Genomic DNA, 19,815 nt, shown 5'->3' on the forward strand with positions numbered 1-19,815 from the left:
TTGTTGCTAAATTTCAGCAGTCCTGTTAAAGGGGTGAAATTACTATAAATGACAACATAAAAAGGCATAGATTTTGTTAAACATTGAGGCTGAAGTAGAAGTTTTATAAAAGTGTATGAAGACAAATGATGAACACCAATTAACAATGCATTATGGAAACTACAATTGTTAGGGTACAGCTACCAGAGTCTCTGTTTTACTAAGGGAAAGAGAAAGCAGATGAGATAAGCAGTAGAAAATTGACAAAAACAGAAAAAGGTATTCAGAACTGCAGGCAAACACAGAAATAGTGAATGAAATATTTGGCCACAACATGTCAGCAGCTTAGCTTGTAAGGTTAACATTTCAAATTTTACATCATATGTACCATTTCACATCTACATGTATTCCATCTATTTTCCAATGCAAAGGCCTTTGTTATATTGCTTAGATTTGTCACCTGTAAAACTTCACTGTGCTTTGGCACAATACAAAACTGATTAATAATATACTGATGTGGGATCAAACAAAATGACATGCTTCCACAAAGCAGTGCATACTATTAAATTATATACAGCAATAAGAACACAAATGCATCACATGTATATGCACACAGACTAACAACAACAATTTTTTTCAAAGAATTTTCCTATAGTCAGGGATTACTCTTGACCAAGCCTGTCCAGAACATCCTCAGTGAGGTTCTCTGTGTGATTCAATGATTAATTCATCTAACTGAGCATGAAAATAAGATGAATACAGTTCACCATGATTTCTACACAACATTATTGGCTGGTGGGCTAGATGACCTATCTCTAGCATGTAAACTATTTTTACTGGTCATTTAAGACCAATTCCGATGCTATGACATGGCATGCATTCATTTGCAATTATGCCTGTTTATTAATGAAACATAGGCTGTCCGTGTTAAACATATGATAATACAAAATGTAATAAACCAAGCCATAATTGAGATTTTTATTGGTGGTTTGCTTCTCCATGTGTGGTAACTCAAAATGTTTTCTGTGTTTATTTGTTCCTTTTCCTGTTAGTGAATATGTGGTGTGGGTTGCTAAAGGACATTCTTCTTTGTGGAACCTACACTTAATGCAACAATGTATGTAGACATGCTGGAGATGTATGCTGTGTCAAAACTTTCTCAAGAGTGATCTTTCAGCAAGGTGGCACACTATGCCATTTTGTGAACATTTTGAGGGATTTCTTGAATCATAAATTCCCAGAGTGCATGATTGTGAGAGGCAGTCCATTGATTATATGGCTTACTAGAAGCCCAGACATAATGCCAATTGATTTTATTCTGTGGAAGCTTATCAAGAATCAATGTACCAGACACCAGTTCGGAATGTACCTGAACTGCACCACTGCATTCAGGCTGCTATCACAAATGTTACACCTGCTAAGCAGCAAAACACTTGTAGAGAAGTGGAATGCAGTTTAGATATCTGTTGTGCAGCTAATGGTGTGAACATTGAGGTATAGCAGGTGTTTAAAAAAACATTTTGAGTTAGCACACTTGTAGACACATACTGTCAATAAATATCTCAATTACTTCTTAAGTTATTACATTTTGTATTATTATGTTTTTAACCTTGGCACCCTACAAAATAAACCTAAGCAACAATTTCCCTTTTCAAATATTTCTGAAGGAGAAGTAAGAAACTTTATTTTTATTTTTTAAAGTATGTATTAAGCAGCACACACAATGGACTGGAATTTTCAGTAACCATAGTGCTGACAACAGGTCATTCTATTGCAACAGTAGTGGGCTGGTCTGTTGATTAGTTCAGTTGTATGAATCTGGCCAACCATGCTGTGGTGAAATAGGTCAGTTCATCACAGCCAGGTTAATAAGTTGAACCAACTGCAGTGTATGACTAATTTACATATTAAATGCCACACAATTCGTACACTGTATGGCTGAAATTAATTAACAAGGGTCTCTTACATTCTATACTATTACAATGCATTAAAAATAAAATAAAATAATTAAAAGAAAAATACAATATCTTAAAACAGTGATAACTTGGATGCCATTGCAGAGTGCTACTAGTCTCTGTACTGAAGGCTTCCAGAGGCTCCCACATGGGGGACAAAAAATGTATAATACAGGCAGTGTCTGTGATGAGCCAGTGACAATGAGAAGGTTGCCCCAGCACTCCAGCATGCAATGCACTGTTGTGTATGAAGTCTTCAGTAAATGATGTTCCAGTAAGCATGATATGACTTTTCCTCTTTACATTTTGTATTTCACTCTTGGATTATCAATTTGACCTATGACTATTTGGCTTCTATATTTGGTAGCCGCTTGGTTCTCAAGTCACTTTGTGAATATTTCAATAGAAACTATTGCTTGTGTTTGGAGTCTGTTCCCTGCAGCTCCCAAACGAACTTGTGCTTTTAAAATCTGGTTTTTAAGAAGAATAACAGAAAAGAAGAAGATTGCAATCTTTGTAGTTTTTGTTATAGTAGTTGCAATTATTGAAAAGCAAAATCAATGTAATTTTGAAATTCAACATTAAATTACTAGATTTATACAAATGGAATTTCTGAAAGATTAATTACCTACAAGTAAAATGGCCTTCACATCTGACTTGCACACTAGACTCAATGATCCACATGAACATACCAGCAGCTTTTACTTCACATGCAGTATTCATTTACATCTACATACATTCTCCACAAGCCACCCTATGGTGTAAGATGGAGGGTACCATGTGCTACTACCAGTAATTTCCTTTCCTATTCCACTTGCAAATGGAGCTAGGGAAAAAATGGCTATCTATGTGTCTCCATATGAACTCTAATTTGTTTTCTCTTGTCTTTGTGGTCCTTACACAAAATATGCATTGCCACAGTGGAATCATTCTGCAGTTAGCTGCAAATGGCTGTTCTCCAAACACCCTCAAGAGTGTTTCACGGAAAGAATATTGTTCTCTCCAGCGATTTCTAATTTGAGTTCACAAAGAATCTTCATAACACCCACTTGTTGATCAGACCTACTGGTAACAAATCTAGCAGCACATTTCTGAATTACTTTCATTTATTTATTTAGCATATGGCAGTATAAACTGAAGTGCATCTTACATACATGACTTGCATAATTTTACAAAATAAATACACTCCTGGAAATTGAAATAAGAACACCGTGAATTCATTGTCCCAGGAAGGGGAAACTTTATTGACACATTCCTGGGGTCAGATACATCACATGATCACACTGACAGAACCACAGGCACATAGACACAGGCAACAGAGCATGCACAATGTCGGCACTAGTACAGTGTATATCTACCTTTCGCAGCAATGCAGGCTGCTATTCTCCCATGGAGACGATCGTAGAGATGCTGGATGTAGTCCTGTGGAACGGCTTGCCATGCCATTTCCACCTGGCACCTCAGTTGGACCAGCGTTCGTGCTGGACGTGCAGACCGCGTGAGACGACGCTTCATCCAGTCCCAAACATGCTCAATGGGGGACTGATCCGGAGATCTTGCTGGCCAGGGTAGTTGACTTACACCTTCTAGAGCACGTTGGGTGGCACGGGATACATGCGGACGTGAATTGTCCTGTTGGAACAGCAAGTTCCCTTGCCGGTCTAGGAATGGTAGAACGATGGGTTCGATGACGGTTTGGATGTACCGTGCACTATTCAGTGTCCCCTCGACGATCACCAGTGGTGTACGGCCAGTGTAGGAGATCGCTCCCCACACCATGATGCCGGGTGTTGGCCCTGTGTGCCTCGGTCGTATGCAGTCCTGATTGTGGCGCTCACCTGCACGGCGCCAAACACGCATACGACCATCATTGGCACCAAGGCAGAAGCGACTCTCATCGCTGAAGACGACACGTCTCCATTCGTCCCTCCATTCACGCCTGTCGCGACACCACTGGAGGCGGGCTGCACGATGTTGGGGCGTGAGCGGAAGACGGCCTAACGGTGTGCGAGACCGTAGCCCAGCTTCATGGAGACGGTTGCGAATGGTCCTCGCCGATACCCCAGGAGCAACAGTGTCCCTAATTTGCTGGGAAGTGGCGGTGCGGTCCCCTACGGCACTGCGTAGGATCCTACGGTCTTGGCGTGCATCCGTGCGTCGCTGCGGTCCGGTCCCAGGTCGACGGGCACGTGCACCTTCCGCCGACCACTGGCGACAACATCGATGTACTGTGGAGACCTCACGCCCCACGTGTTGAGCAATTCGGCGGTACGTCCACCCGGCCTCCCGCATGCCCACTATACGCCCTCGCTCAAAGTCCGTCAACTGCACATACGGTTCACGTCCACTCTGTCGCGGCATGCTACCAGTGTTAAAGACTGCGATGGAGCTCCGTATGCCACGGCAAACTGGCTGACACTGACGGCGGCGGTGCACAAATGCTGCGCAGCTAGCGCCATTCGACGGCCAACACCGCGGTTCCTGGTGTGTCCGCTGTGCTGTGCGTGTGATCATTGCTTGTACAGCCCTCTCGCAGTGTCCGGAGCAAGTATGGTGGGTCTGACACACCGGTGTCAATGTGTTCTTTTTTCCATTTCCAGGAGTGTAGAACTAAATGACTAAATCTACAAATTAATATCCAAATTTTCTTTCCAGGATAAGCTTGTCTGCTACATTCTGCACACATGCCTGTACAAATCTTGTTAATTGTTTTCCAAGCACATCATGGTAACTCCATGCCAACTGGTCTTGTGCCAGGTCTTATGAGGGTCTGATATTCATCATGGGCAATATTTATCAATGTTTCTGAGCACTTACTGCTCATGCTGAAATCCACTACTTGTAGTGGTCCTGCAATGTGATATGTGACTGGCTGGATTTCAATCGCCTCAGCTTAGGTGCAGGTATGTTAGAGTGGATTGGGAGCTGAAGAATTTTAGTTAATTTTTCATATTCCTTGGGAAGGGCATTATGTCTTTGAAGATCTGGTGGCACATTGTGGCTTAGAGTTGGTAACCAGTGAAGAGGGGTAGATCCGATGCAACCTGTTATTGTCCTCGTTGCTGGATTAGCTGAGTATCGATTTTTCTCACGTGTGAACTATCAAGCCACACTGGAGCACAGTATTCAGCAGCAGAGTAGATGAGGCCTAAGGAAGAACACTGTTGTGTTGTAGCTCTTGCACGCAATGAGAAACCACTCACCATCTATATGGTGTTATTGCAAGATCTCAACTTTTCTATGTGTTTCTTCCACAACAAGGTTCTCTCAAGAGTTACTCCTAGGTATTTTGAGAAGTCTTGGTGGTGGAAGACTTGATTATTAAAGGTGACATGTAGCTTTGCATTGGCCTTTTTGTTGTTAAGATGAAAGCAGCTAGCTTCAGTCTTCACTGGTTTTGCTGCCTTTCTTTTTTTTTATTTATTTATTGTTCCGTGGGACCAAATTAAGGAGAAGTCGCCACGGTCATGGAACAAGTCAATATATGAAATTAAAACATGATAGTAGAAACAGATAAAATGAACTATAAGAAACATATTCAGGCAACAAGTCTTAAGTTTAAATAAAGAAAATCAACAATGTAACACTGAAATTTGCTTAATTTTTTAGCTCTTCCAGGAGCTCCTCGACAGAGTAGAAGGAGTGAGCCATGAGGAAACTCTCCAGTTTAGACTTAAAAGAGTTTGGGCTACTGCTAAGATTTTTGAGTTCTTGTGGTAGCTTATTGAAAATGGATGCAGCAGAATACTGCACTCCTTTCTGCACACGAGTCAAGGAAGTGCATTCCACATGCAAATTTGATTTCTGCCTAGTATTAACTGAGTGAAAGCTGCTAACTCTTGGGAATAAGCTAATATTGCTAAAAACAAATGACATTAAAGATAATATATACTGTGAGGGCAATGTCAGAATTCCCAGACTATTGAATAGGGGTCAACAAGAGGTCCTCGAACTTACACCACATATAGCTCTAACAGCCCGTTTTTGAGCCAAAAATACCCTTTTTGAATCAGAAGAACTACCCCAAAAGATAATACCATACAACATAAGCACATGAAAATATGCAAAGTAGACTACTCTTCGTGTTGAACTGTGACTTATTTCAGATACTGTTCTAATGGCAAATAAAGCAGCATTTAGTTTATGAACAAAATCGTGAACATGGGCTTTCCACAACAGCTTACTATCCATCTGAACGCCTAGGAACTTGAACTGTTCCGTCTCGCTTATAATATGCCCATTCTGTCGGATCAAAATATCGGTTCTTGTTGAATTGTGAGTTAGAAACTGTAAAAACTGAGTCTTACTGTGATTTAGCATCAAATTATATTCCACAAGCCACGAACTTATTTCATGAACTACATTATTTGATACTGTTTCAATATTACACACAAGATCCTTAACTACCAAGCTGGTGTCATCAGCAAACAGAAATATTTTTGAATCACCTGTAATACTAAAAGGCATATCATTTATATAAATAAGAAACAGCAGTGGCCCCAGCACCAACCGTTGGGGAACGCCCCACTTAACAGTGCCCCATTGGGACTGAACATCACTACCACTCCCAATATTGCAGAGAATTACATTCTGCTTTCTGTTTTTAATGTAAGTGGCGAACCAATTGTAAGCTACTGCCCTTATTCCATAGTGGTCCAACTTCTGCAGTAATATTTTGTGGTCAACACAGTCAAAAGTCTTCGTTAAATCAAAGAAAACACCTAGTGTTCACAACCTTTTATTTAATCCGTCCAAAACCTCACAGAGAAAAGAGAATATAGCATTTTCAGTTGTTAGACCATTTCTAAAATCAAACTGTACATTCGACAGCAAATTATGTGAATTTAAATGCTCCAGTAACCTTGTATATACAACCTTCTCGATAACTTTAGCAAACACCGATGGCATATAAATAGGTCTAAAATTGTCAACATTATCCCTGTCTCCCTTTTTATAAAATGGCTTCACTACCGAGTACTTTAATCGGTCAGGAAACTGACCACTCCTAAAGGAAAAGTTACAGATATGGCTAAGTACTGGGATAACATACATAGAACAATACTTCAGTATTCTGCTAGATACCCGTCATATCCATGAGAGTTCTTGGTCTTTGGTGATTTAATTATTAACTCAATCTCCCTCTTGTCAGTATCATGGAGGAGCGCATTCAAGTAACAGTCTCGGAACACTTTTTTCTAAGAGCGCTATATGATTCCCTGTTGAGACTATGTTTCTATCTAGTTCACCTGCTATATTCAGAAAGTGATTATTAAATACTGTACATATATGCAACTTATCAGTAACACAGACATTCCCACTACGCAGTGATTCTATATCCTCGACCTGTCTCTGCAGACCAGCCACTTCCTTTATGATGACCATATGGTTTTCATTTTAGCATGAGACTTAGCTATTCTATTTGCATACCACATACTTTTTGCCTTCCTAATAACATTTTTAAGCACCTTACAATACTTTTTGTAATGGGCTGCTGCATTTAGATTTTGACTGTTTCTAACGTTTTGATATAATTGCCACTTTGTTCTACAGGATATTCTTCTCCCTCTAGTCAGCCACCCAGGCTGCCTGTTTGTGCTAGTACCCTGTTTTGAATGTTCTAACGGAAAGGAACGTTCAAAGACCACGAGAAAATTCTTGAGAAAAGCATTATATTTATCGTCTACTGTATCAGCACTATAAACATCTTGCCACTCTTGTTCCTTGATAAGGTTTACAAAGGTCTCTACAGCAGCTGGATCAGCTTTCCTAAACAGTTGATAACTACATTTAACATGTGTTGCAGCACAAAAATCTTTCAGAGTTAAAATTTGTGCTTCATGGTCTGTAAGGCCATTCACCTTTTATTAACAGAATCCCCTTCTAGTAATGAGGAATGAACAAAAATGTTGTCTATGGTTGTTCTACTGTTCCCTTGCACTCTCGTTGGAAAGAATACAGTTTGCATAAGATTATATGAATTAAGAAAGTCTACCAGCATCCTTTTCCTTGCACAATCACTTATACAATTAATATTGAAGTCACTACATATAACTAACTTTTTGTATTTCCTATAAAGTGAACCAAGAACCTCCTCTAGCTTTAGCAAAAATGTTGTGAAATCGGAGTCTGGGGATCTATAAATAACAACAATTAGAAGTTTAGCTCCACTAAATTTAACCACACCTGCACAACATTCAAACACCTTTTCAGTGCAGTACTTTGAAACATCAATTGACTCAAATGGGATGCCGTTTTTCACATACATGGCAACTCCCCCACACTGCAAAGAGCTCCTAGAAAAGCTGCTAGCCAACATGTATCCTGGTAAAGGAAGCCTCTGAATTATCTCCTTATTTAAGAAGTGTTCAGATATACCAATAATTTCAGAGTCAACATCTATAAGCAGTTCACTAACTTTATCTCTAATACCTTGTATATTTTGATGAAATATACTAATTCCCTCATTACTCGGATACCTAAGCTTTGTCAAAAGCGGTTCCTTTGTTAGAGAGACTTCCCTTAAGCAGGAATAATTATCAGCTGACTTTAGTCTAAAAAAGGTGCAGCTCTAACACACACTACTGCAGGAATTTTCCCGTGAGTGATCCCACCACCCCCACCTATGCTATCACCTATAAGCTTTGCCAACCTCCCCTTCCCATACCTGTTGAGGTGCAGGCCATATCTAGTGAAACCCGTTCTGCTGATAGACTCCACCGACACCACTGAAATGTGACCCATGCTTTCCGTCATCAGCGCACCCCCAAGTCTCATGTTATTACACCTGAAGGCTGTATTAAGATGAGGCCGATTGTAACGCTGAAACAGTTCCACGAAATGCACATTTGTGTTGCCAGTCTGAGTGGCTATCTTTTCCAGGTCACCATCTATGTCATACTCCCCATCCCTATCAATACTATTACCAGTCCCACCCACAATCACTACCTGATCCTCTTTAGCAAAATCCCTACATAGCCCCCCCTATGTTAACAGTCACCTGAGCCAATCCTGCATTAGGCTTCACAATGCTGGTGACCTGGTCTCCACTTTTTGAACTACTCATGCACTGTACATACATCTGCAGACAGTATCTCTTCGCCAGCTACAAGACTTCTCTTTTGAGTGGCCAAAGTCAAATCACATGCATAAATGAACTTCCTTGACTCTGTTTCAGGGGGACCAGGTGTATATAAGCTGAACAGAACTGGTGCCAAACTGAACCCTGGAGGAAGACTGTTACTATGTTTCTTCTATCTGCTTAACTGATTGCAGAGGACCACTTGGAAGTATCCCTCAGATACCATGAGGTTTATGAGCCTAATTATGGTTTGGCATTGTATAACACTTGCGAGTTTGTACAGGAATCCTTGTTTCTATACTGTATCATAGACAGCTGTAAGATCAACAAAAGCCACTGATGTCTTAAGTCATTGGGTGTTTAAGCTAAAAACTTGATCTATACAGCTGTTCAATGGGAGGAATTTCATGGATTTTTTGACCAATTCTGTTAAGGATGAGTTTTTCTAAAAACTTGTAGCAGCAGCTCAGGAGGGTGATTGGACAATAGCTAACAGCTTTGTTCACTGGGTTACCAGGCTTCAGTATAGCAATGATTTTGGTTCTTTTAAATGCTTTTGGAATGATCTCATGAAGAAGTTCAAAAGTTGTTTCCACAACTGATGAGAAACTCTGGGTGTATCCCATCAAATCCTGGAGCTTTGCCTTTTTTTCATTTCTTTGAGTGCAGCACTGATATCAGCTAAGGTCAAGTCTCCGGAGTACTCTGATTTGCTGCGCGATTTCTGCTTCAGGTTGCTGGATTCTTACTTGACCATTCTTGCATGTGGTTTGTATGAGGGCAGTCTGGAGAGGTAAGCTATTCTATTTGCTATCTGATTTGGTATTACTTCAGGATCTTTGCTGTTAGGGAGTCAACTACCTCCTAATTTTCTTCAGAGACTATGCATCTCGCTTGAGCCCTTGAAACACAGACTCTGTTTTTTACTCCCAGCATTTTTTATGTGTTTATAAAGATTTTTTAGTAATTTCTTAGCAGTTTTGCAGTCACTGTTGGTTAAATAGGGCTGATATAGTCCTCAACAGTAATTACTACAGCCTGGAATGTATTCTTCACAAAATTCTCTAGGCATGCACTTTTTTCTGTTTATAGAACTGCTCCAAGGAAACTGTCATAATTTTCACTTAATAGGGCAATCCATCTGGTCACTTTATCAAGTTATTTGGAGAATTTAGACCAGTCAGCTCTCCTGAAGTTCCATATTGGTCTAGAGAATGATTTAATTCCAGGTACACAAGATGTATTCACATTTGTGAATATGGACAACCATCATGTGTATAATGGAATGATGACAATGAAAATTTGTGCCAGAACGGGACTTGAAATTAAGTTTCTTGCTTACCACTAGCAGTCACCTTACCATTAGGCTATCTGAGCAGAACTCACAGCCAGATCCAAACTTTCAGTATCATGAACCATGTGTCTACAACCTGCACTAAAATATTCATTATGTATATTCCTCTACAGGGAAGACATTTTAAATGAAAGTCACTTGCCCCATATTGGTGGATAAATATGATATTGCAGTGCCTGTGGTGTTCAGAAGTGTGATGCAAAGTTCCTCTGGAAATGTATGCCTATCTGATGAATTTTGCATCATACTTTTGAACAACACAGGCACCACAATATCATAATTACAGGTATTTGAGTTCCTAAGTCAAGAATTACTCGCCAGTGTTGGTTATTTGAGAAGACTGCAGTGACCATCCTTACTGCAGTGAGAGGTATAGCATTGAAATCCTTCTTCCAAGCTGCAGATTTAAATGTTCCTTTGTCATTTGAGTCAAAAATTATGCTAAGGTTGTTATGTTCAGCCCAATTTCCAAGGTTTTCACCTATTTCATCATTATCACTGTAGTTCCTGTAACTGTGATGACTACTGAAATTACCAATATATATACTTGGATGTGAGGAAATGAGAAGAAACCCAGATAGCCAGTTATCTTCTGGAGGCTTGTAGACATTTATTGCAGTAACATCCTCTATTTTGATTGAGATATTCTCAATATTTTGCATGACGCAGATATTGGATGCGTATTTTCAAATTTATGGCATATATAAGCAGCACAGCCATAGATCTGCTGATGCATAACTCCTATGACTTTATAACCAGTTACACATCCTCTTGAATAATGACTCTCTTCAGTATATATGTGTGTCTCTTGAATCACAGACAAATCCACATTGTTTTCAAGCAGTATACAAGAGAGGTGTTGAGATTTAGATCGGCTAAGACCATCAACATTAAGCTTAAAAATTTGAATATTATGACCCAGATGTCTCATCCTGAGAAGAACTATTGTGTTATATTCATATTGGGTCTCCAGGTGGAACATATCCTCATCTGGACACAATATTTCGCCATCTTGAGGTGAGTAGGCCATCACACTATCTCGCTGGAACTGAAATCAAACACAGTGCAGCAGCTCTTTTATACACCAACCATGGGTCCACAGTGCATGTGCAAACATAACTGTGCTCTAGCAAAAGAAACAACAGAACACCATTGGTGAAAGCTCATGGAAATGATACATTGATATCAGTTTTTGAAGATCGAAACAATGACTGTTTTTTCTTAATGTCAAACAGATCAGGGTTCCAACTCTAAATTAAAGGATACCCTTATCTCTATTTATAATATTGCCAGATAGCTGGATTTCAATTACTTCTTTTACTACACAGTCCCAATACCGCGACGCAGGGGCAACCACTCGTGTCTCATCATACAATATTTTATGGCCTTCAGTAAGACAATGTTCCATCACTGCAGATTTTTCTGGATGAAATAAATGCATGTGGTGATGATGCTCCATGCAAGTATCCCAGGCTGTACGATTTGTTTCTCCCTTGTAGACTTTCTTGCAATGGCAGGGAATCTTGTAGACCCTGGGCTTTCTCAAATCCAAATCATCCTTCACTGAGCCCAGCAGAGCTCTGGTCTTAGCTGGCGGACAGAATACACTTTTAGTATAAAATTTCTTTAAAATTCTTCCTAGTTTTGAAGATGTGCTCCCCGTAAAAGAAAGGAATGCCACCGATTTGCTATGTGTACAAATTTTGCCCTAGGGGAACCTTGGTGCCGAAAGCTGCCACTTGCATTGCTTGGGCCTTAAAATTGCCCTGAATGCTGTATCAACTGAGCCTTTCAACCATTTCACTCAATTTGGTACAAAGTTCTGAATTGCCAGTACTTTTACCTGATCTTAAAACATCCTAGAATCTCTTCTGTGTATTCTTGAGAAGAAAATCTATTAAAATTTTATGAGAGTGGATGGCACAGTTTTAGAAAGTTGGAAGGTCATTATAGGAAATTAGCAGATGTACATGATTTAATTCAATTTCTACAAAAATTTTACCTAGTACATAAAATTTATGTGATTTATGGAAAATATTTTAATGAGTTACCAATCAGTCAGCATTAATAAAAGGATTCAGCTGCCAGAAATGTTGGCTAAATCAGAAATGCTGCAGCAAGAAAGATATCAATATCATTAATCCCAATGATAATACAACTGAAACATGGTTTTCTGCCCACTGCAGGCACTTCTATACCAACTGTGATATCCAAATAAACACTATCAGTTGCCAAAAAGCTCTCTTCTTGCCAATGTAAGCTACTGCTAATCCAAATAATTCTTTATCACTGAGCAAGACTCAAGGAAACAAATGAGCTCAAAGAAGCTCAGTTGAAATATCAGAAGGCCAGCAGTAAATGATAAAAACAAAAGTTAAAATCATAGAGCAATGTACATAACAAGTAAAAATTCTATTATAAATTATTCTGTATACAGCTAAACTACTTTAAAAATATAAAATAGGTGATAAAATTAAAGGGAAAAATTAGAAAACATTTTTATATTTCAGAGTTATATTTGTGCAAATTAAATAAGAACCATTGGCACAGATTACAAAAAGCAAGAGAATGAGCCAATTTGTAGCCTTGCACAAACAGCTCATAATTCTCATGGTAATGTGACCCAGAAAAGCTACAAGCAAAATTAATTGGGATGTTTGTATTCACTTTAAGTTGTGTCACTAAAGCTGTAACTGTATTTGTGTCTATTTTTCAGTATATGAGTGTGGTTAATTAACACTATTCTAATTTTTTAAAATTATCCTTTCCTACAATCCATACAAATGTATGAAAAACTTGAGATACTAATTACAGAAAACATCTTTTGTATGAAGAAGTTTCATACATTTAAGCATGAAGAAGACCCATGGTTTATATTATGGAAAAAGTCTTAAATCAGAAATAAATGGAAGAATAAAAGTGGATAAATTTATTTTGTTCATATCATTAAAGTACTATTCATTCTGTGTTTGATAGTAATTTGAGTCAAAATTAGTTACTTAGCCAATTATCAGGTTTCTGTCTATTTTTCCTATAATTATGAAAGAGTCTTATCTTACCATCTTCTTCAGTACGGCAATAGATGGAACTGCTCTTCACACCATCACCAGCACGAGTGTAAGCCCATATTTGTAAGCTGTAATTGGCAAATTTTTGTAAGCCATGAAGTTCTGTTGCAAGTTCATTTGTTACCACAGTTTCTGCTTCAATCTGACCTGCATCAGAGTGGGAAAAAAATGTAATTTACCCGAAATATAGGCAGAATAAAACATTATCATTAGAAGACACCCAGAAAAAAATTATTCCTGAAAACTGAGAAAAAGTATCTAATTACTTTATTTGTTAGTAAAATTATTACTACTGATGTGTTTCTGTAGCAAAGAGGTAAAGAGGTTTAACTCCAATTTCAACAATTTCAACTTAAGACCACATTTTCAATATCCACACACAGTTTCATTTGTAGAAGAAGGGTAGCAGTTCTCCTTCAGTTCATGACCAATTCAGGTGATGTGAAATGGATAAGCACCCTTCTCATGCTACCTAAATTAGCCAAAGGCTGGAACAGAACTACTGCCCTTCTTCCACAAATGAAGCAGTGTGTAGGTATTACAAATATGGTCTTATGTCAGAACTGTGGAAATGGGACTTACACCCCTTCACATCTCAGGTACAGATTTATATTTATTTTTAGCACCCATTTTATCACATTCATGATATAATACTAAACAGTATAAAATACAAGGCAGCATAAAATTTTACATACAGGGTGGAGAAAAATTGTGTCACGAAATTTTAGCCCTTGGACAGCTGATGCCAGTAGCAGCCAAAATTACTAATGTTGTGTAGGTTGACAATGCACAATTTTTAAACTACAGAAACTTGGTGCCACTTGCTCCAATTGGCCATGGGATTGCCCTGTTGCCGTTCATCAGCTGATGGGCAGTGCTATGGTTGTCGCTTCTTTAAACGAATACTATGCTGCCATGCTTACTGTATGACTAAATCACAGGTGATGTGTGTTCCGAAGCGAAGCCTACGTGTGAATGCCTCTGATGTGAGGTGGAGACAAACAGCAAGACCTATTCAGCATGTGTGCGTATCACATTGGGGCAGTGACAGGGCGAGGGACGTTTATATGTGTGAACTGACAACCATAACACTGCCCGTCAACTGATGAATGGCAATGGAGCAATTCCACAGCCAATCAGAGCATGTAGTTTAAAAATGGTGTGTTGTAAACCTACACAACATTAATAATTTTGGTTCCTACTGGCATCAGCTATCCAGGGTTAAAACTCCATGACACAATTTTTCTACACCCTGTATAAGTATATATACAATATACGCACATAAAAGTAGTAATATTACATCTACACTGGTATCTTTCTTTTCACCACATCTTGATTGACTGCAATAAAATAAACAATATTCTACTTAATCAGGTATAAGAAACTAGAAATTAATGTACATACATGTAGACACAAGACACAGAGCTGAAAAATTGTTAATACATCTCAACTGGCTGTACTAGAGTAAGCAGTATTTCAGTTACAATATTATGAAAAGGATAGTTGCTACTCACCACACAGCAGAAATGCTGAGTCACAGATAGTTACAACAAAAAGACTGTTGGAAAGTGAGCTTTTGGCCAGAGAGGCCTTTGGGGGGGGGGGGGGGGGGGGGGGAACCATGCACGCACACACACAACTCAACTCACACCATGTTTGTGTGTGTGTGTGTGTGTGTGTGTGTGTGTGTGTGTGTGTGTGTGTGTTACTTAGTTTTGACAAAGGCCTTTTTGGCTGAAAGCACACTTTCCAACAGTCTTTTTGTTGTGCCTATCTGTGAGTCAGTATCTCTGCTATATAGTAAGTAGCAACTGCACTTTTCATAATATTGTTACTTTCCATCCTGGATTTTCCATTGTTTCAGTATTCTAGTTAAATATGTGTAAGAAAATAAAATTTCATGCATATATGGACCCAAAAGACAGATAACTATACACATTAATTAACACAGAGAAAAAGTTCTCTTCACCAATGACAGCAACATCATAATCAGTGACAATACATCAGAACTCTTATTAGAGAAAGCAAATGAAACCCTCCATGGTGTTTACAATTGGGCAGTATGCAATAAATTGATGTTGAACATAAAGAAAATGAACAGTATGCACTTTAGTGTAAGGAGAGGAAGCAGCTCTATCACTTTAAGAATGGATGATAAATTTATAGATAGTGTAGCAATCACAAAGTTGCCTACATATGCTGAATTCCCAGCTATGGGTTTTGTTTCTGGAGATTGAATGCACAAAATATGGACACAGTTTGAGTGCCATACAAATGACTACTGTAAGTAGCTCTCAGGCTCAATGTAAAGAGCTATTTAAAAAACTGGCCATCCTTACTGCACCAAGTAAGTACATGTACCAATTTATGATGCATAAGAGGGAAAATATTACTAAATACTTCACTAACAGTTCTATGCATAATTATGGAACAGAGCCAATTTGGAGTTACATTTTCCCATGAAAAACAAACAAAAACTCCATTCAGGTTTTATATCAGGGGATAAAATTGGATAATATATTGCCAAAGTAAGTGAAAAAGATTAATGAAACACATTTGTTTAGAAAGGCAGTTAAAATATTCTTTATAAGCTATGCATGTTACATAATTAAACATTACATAGAGAATTTAGATTAGTGGACAGCAATAAAAGGGGGTAACTACAGCAGCTTCACACATTTCAGTACATGATTACAGTTGACTGCTTTCACATGAATCATGCATAAAGATCTATAATGCACGATAGTAATGTCTATTGGCTTAGTTTTTCAGGGGGACAGTAGCCTATAGTTGAACATGGAACCCAGAATTGAGGCAAGGGGCACAGCTCCATCTTCTCAGTCCAGGAGTCATTTGCGGAAGTGTTAGTGTGAGCAGCAGTGAAGAGTGGAATTATGTTTTACATTGCAAGTGACTGACAATAGTCCAGAGGGTCATCAATGGGTCTCCTCACTGTGTAGGCAGTGAAGAAAGAAACTATGCTTTATACTGCAATTTATCTGGAACAATTTGTGTGTAAATAAAGGAATATTATACAACAGAGAATATTACCAAGTGAGGCAGTGCAGTTGTCAGGACATTGACCTCATATATGGAGGACAGAGCTGCTCTGTCCAGCCAAACTGATTTAGGTTTTCTGTGGTTTTCCTAGACTGATATGGCAAATATTGGGATGGTTCCTTAATCAAGGCCATGGCCAGCCATTTATCCTATCCCCGTAGGCTACCTGTTCCATCCTCTTAAAGAATGTTATGTCTGCTGTGTGTTATACTCTGGCCTATTTATTGGCACTGTATTACCTTGAGACATCCTATATCATAGTGCGATGATCCTTGGATGAATAAAGATAAATAAATAAATAAACAGAAGGAGGTCTTCTGTTTTATCTAGAAATACTGTGATAGTTATAAATTGAGAGGTAGAGAGATTATGAGGCAGAGCTTACACATTTGAATAATATTCCACATATTCATTTGTGAGTAATTCCATGCAGATAATTAGGCATAATAACACTCACATACTGTTGTAACGAAATTAAACCACTTTATCAGCATAAATAACAGACACCAAAAGCCAAATAACATGAACTATATAGCTTAAGAGAAAGATATAAAAATACACAGTTTTACATTTTCAGATGCTACATTGAGCTTTGGAGGTTATCTCCACAGAACACCCCCCTCCCTTCCTCCCCCCCCCCCCCCTCCAATACAGAGCAGCATTGGTAGATTAGGTGTACGCAGTAGTATCACCATTATTCCAGCAGGTACTCAGGGAAAGCAGGACTGTAGCAAAAGTGAGGTGCATGGTTGGTATAGCCTCAATGTGATGACGGTGCTGCATCCTCCCTTCCTACCAGGGGAGAAAAACTGAGATGAAAATCACTAGGTAGTTTATCGATAGTAGATGTGAGACCCTCTTGTGCAACAGCTAGTCCATTGTCTCTCTCTTAGCTCTGGAGCACCTGTGCTGGCTTCAGCCACTGAATAAAAACTGTTGAGGGATTGCCATTTAATAATATTGTGAAGGGTGATCATCATGATGTAGTATTTTATGAGTCCCAGAGTATGTCTGTTGTATGGCTGCCTGGATAGTGTCATCATGCAGCATTATGTGCCCACAGTTCTTCAATGCCTTGTGGACAAATACTTTCTGCATGCCATGCGCCTGAGGAGGGATGTACAGACATGTGCAACACATTGTTTCCCCCTTGTTGCTAATACTGGTAACTCACTGTCAGCCAGAAAGAGAGACTGAAACAGAAAGTCCATGAACAGAAACAAGCATTCACTGTACAAAGTTTTTGCTGGTGATGACTGCAAATCGTCTTTGTAGGCAATACAGATGCACAGAAATACTCATGGAAGGACTTCTGTCCACTGTATGATTTGGCACATAAGAGCAGCCTTAAGATTGTGATACTAATGTTTGATGAAGCTGTTACTTTGAAGGTGGTATCCAGTGCTTCAAAACTGTTGGACATCACACAATTTGCGTAACTCCATGAACAGGGGGGCTCAAACTATTCTCCCTGGTCAGTGGTTACTGATGTGAGGTACCTGAAGCATGTGATACACATCTACAGGAAGGCAAGAACAGTCATTTCAGCTGTCACATCCACAAGTGGCGCTGTTTCCACCCAATATGTCACTTTCTATGACTGATAGTGTGTAGTGGAAACTGTTTGATTCTGGCAGTGGTCCCACTAGATCCTGGTGGATGTTCTGGAGTCTTCCTTTAGGAATTTGTACTTTCTGTGTTGTGGGACAGCATGCAATCTGATCTTGCTGCGCTGGCAATTGGTAGTACCATAGAGCCTAATAGATGTTTCATTTACCATCCAAAGCTGTAGAAGGGAACCCCAGGTATAAGACAGAGCAGCTGTCCCAGGATTGTTCTTATTTCAGAGCCTGAGTTAATGAGAAACTATTGATTTATATTTATGTAAAAATGTATAATCAGTCACCATCCTCGAAAAACTGAGGCAAACTGGATTTGCTCACATGCTCAAGATGTAGGCGTTCTTGCATCTTATTGTGACCCATGACACCTATCAGAGGTCATGATTGCTGTTTGGGTATCAGCATGGTGTAGTGTACTTGTAAGCCGCTGCTGTAAAATGTGCAAGAAATTGATACCAGTGAGCCATCTGCCATCTTTGGTTGGAAACCTGAGTGACACCAGCCAGAAGCTGGTCTGCCTAGCACAGCTCCAGATGCATTCATCTCATTTTACCTGACGGTTGCTCTGAGAGGTCACTAAAGGTCTGACATTGGTGTTTTGTACTGTATATGGGCAGGAGCAGGGGATGGAGTGCCAAGCACTTAGTGTGGTGTATCATCAAGCACTGCTAGCTGGGACAAGATTCCCACTATGCCAGTGGGCCAGGGCAGAAACTTGCCAGTGTCACTCACCCACTGGTATGTGGCAAGCTTTGTGCAGTCCAGCTGCTGGTGGGTAGAGTGTCTTAAAATGTGATACAAAAGAGATTGTCTCTTCTCCTAGGAAGTGCTGGTCAATGCTTTTCAAGGCAAAGGTGTTGGAAAGTGGCATTCACTATTAGTTACATAGCTGGTTCCACTGTAAGCATACTGTGAATTGTTAGACGCTATGGGGTGGCAAGATGCTACAAAAGCATGTGTTTTTAAAAGGGTTTGCAAAGGGATATTGTCTCTTCAAATGTTCGACATGGTTGCACGCTTTTTCAGCCCAAGAGTGGGAAGCTGCCACTGTGTATTTGTTACCTGTATTGTTGTGTATTTGTTAAGCCCTGAGAAGGGATTGTCACCAGGGGTTCAATCTGTCTTGTATCACTTTCAGAAGATCCACTGTATATATTGTTGTCTTTGGTTGAGATTGACCACCATCATAAGATTAAAAAATGTTGGTGCAAACAGCATTAGACTGATTGTTCCTCTTTTGCTTTTTCAATCAACTATCATATCAAATCACACATGAATGGCAGTGTCTATAGGAGAAATGTGGAAAACATTTATTTACTTGATCCTATGGCACAAGTAAGAAATGGTAATGGAATAATTCAAATTAATAGATTAGGCCTAGGAAATACGTTGTGTCTGGTGTCATTAAAATCTGTATTTAAATATTTATAATATAACTTTTGTTTGATTATAGTTGTTAATGTTGGCCAATTGGTTCACAGTTGCACACATTTGTATATTGTTGCATGCATGGTACTATGATGAAATTACATGGTGGGAGACACACAGAAGCAGTCTGCCAATAGCAGATATTCTGAAATGTGTGGCAGGTTATCAAAAGTTATAAGCTGGGCATTGATGTTGACAGGATTAGGGGTCTTCAGTTGGGGGCTGTAGTGAGATCTAGATGTTGCTGTTTCAGATTATTAGTGGACTTCAG

General features: G+C 39.2%; 1 protein-coding gene across 1 annotated transcript in view; it reads right to left on the reverse strand.

Moving 5' to 3' along the window:
- Positions 1-19,815, reverse strand: part of LOC124722710 (Down syndrome cell adhesion molecule-like protein Dscam2) — a 382,068-nt gene that overhangs the window by 84,526 nt on the left and 277,727 nt on the right. Inside the window, exon 15 of the mRNA XM_047247846.1 lies at positions 13,426-13,581. Coding sequence (XP_047103802.1) covers positions 13,426-13,581 — 156 coding nt within the window. The remainder of the gene's footprint in view (positions 1-13,425; positions 13,582-19,815) is intronic.

This window comes from Schistocerca piceifrons, chromosome X (assembly GCF_021461385.2).
Source record: "Schistocerca piceifrons isolate TAMUIC-IGC-003096 chromosome X, iqSchPice1.1, whole genome shotgun sequence".
NCBI lineage: Eukaryota > Metazoa > Arthropoda > Insecta > Orthoptera > Acrididae > Schistocerca > Schistocerca piceifrons.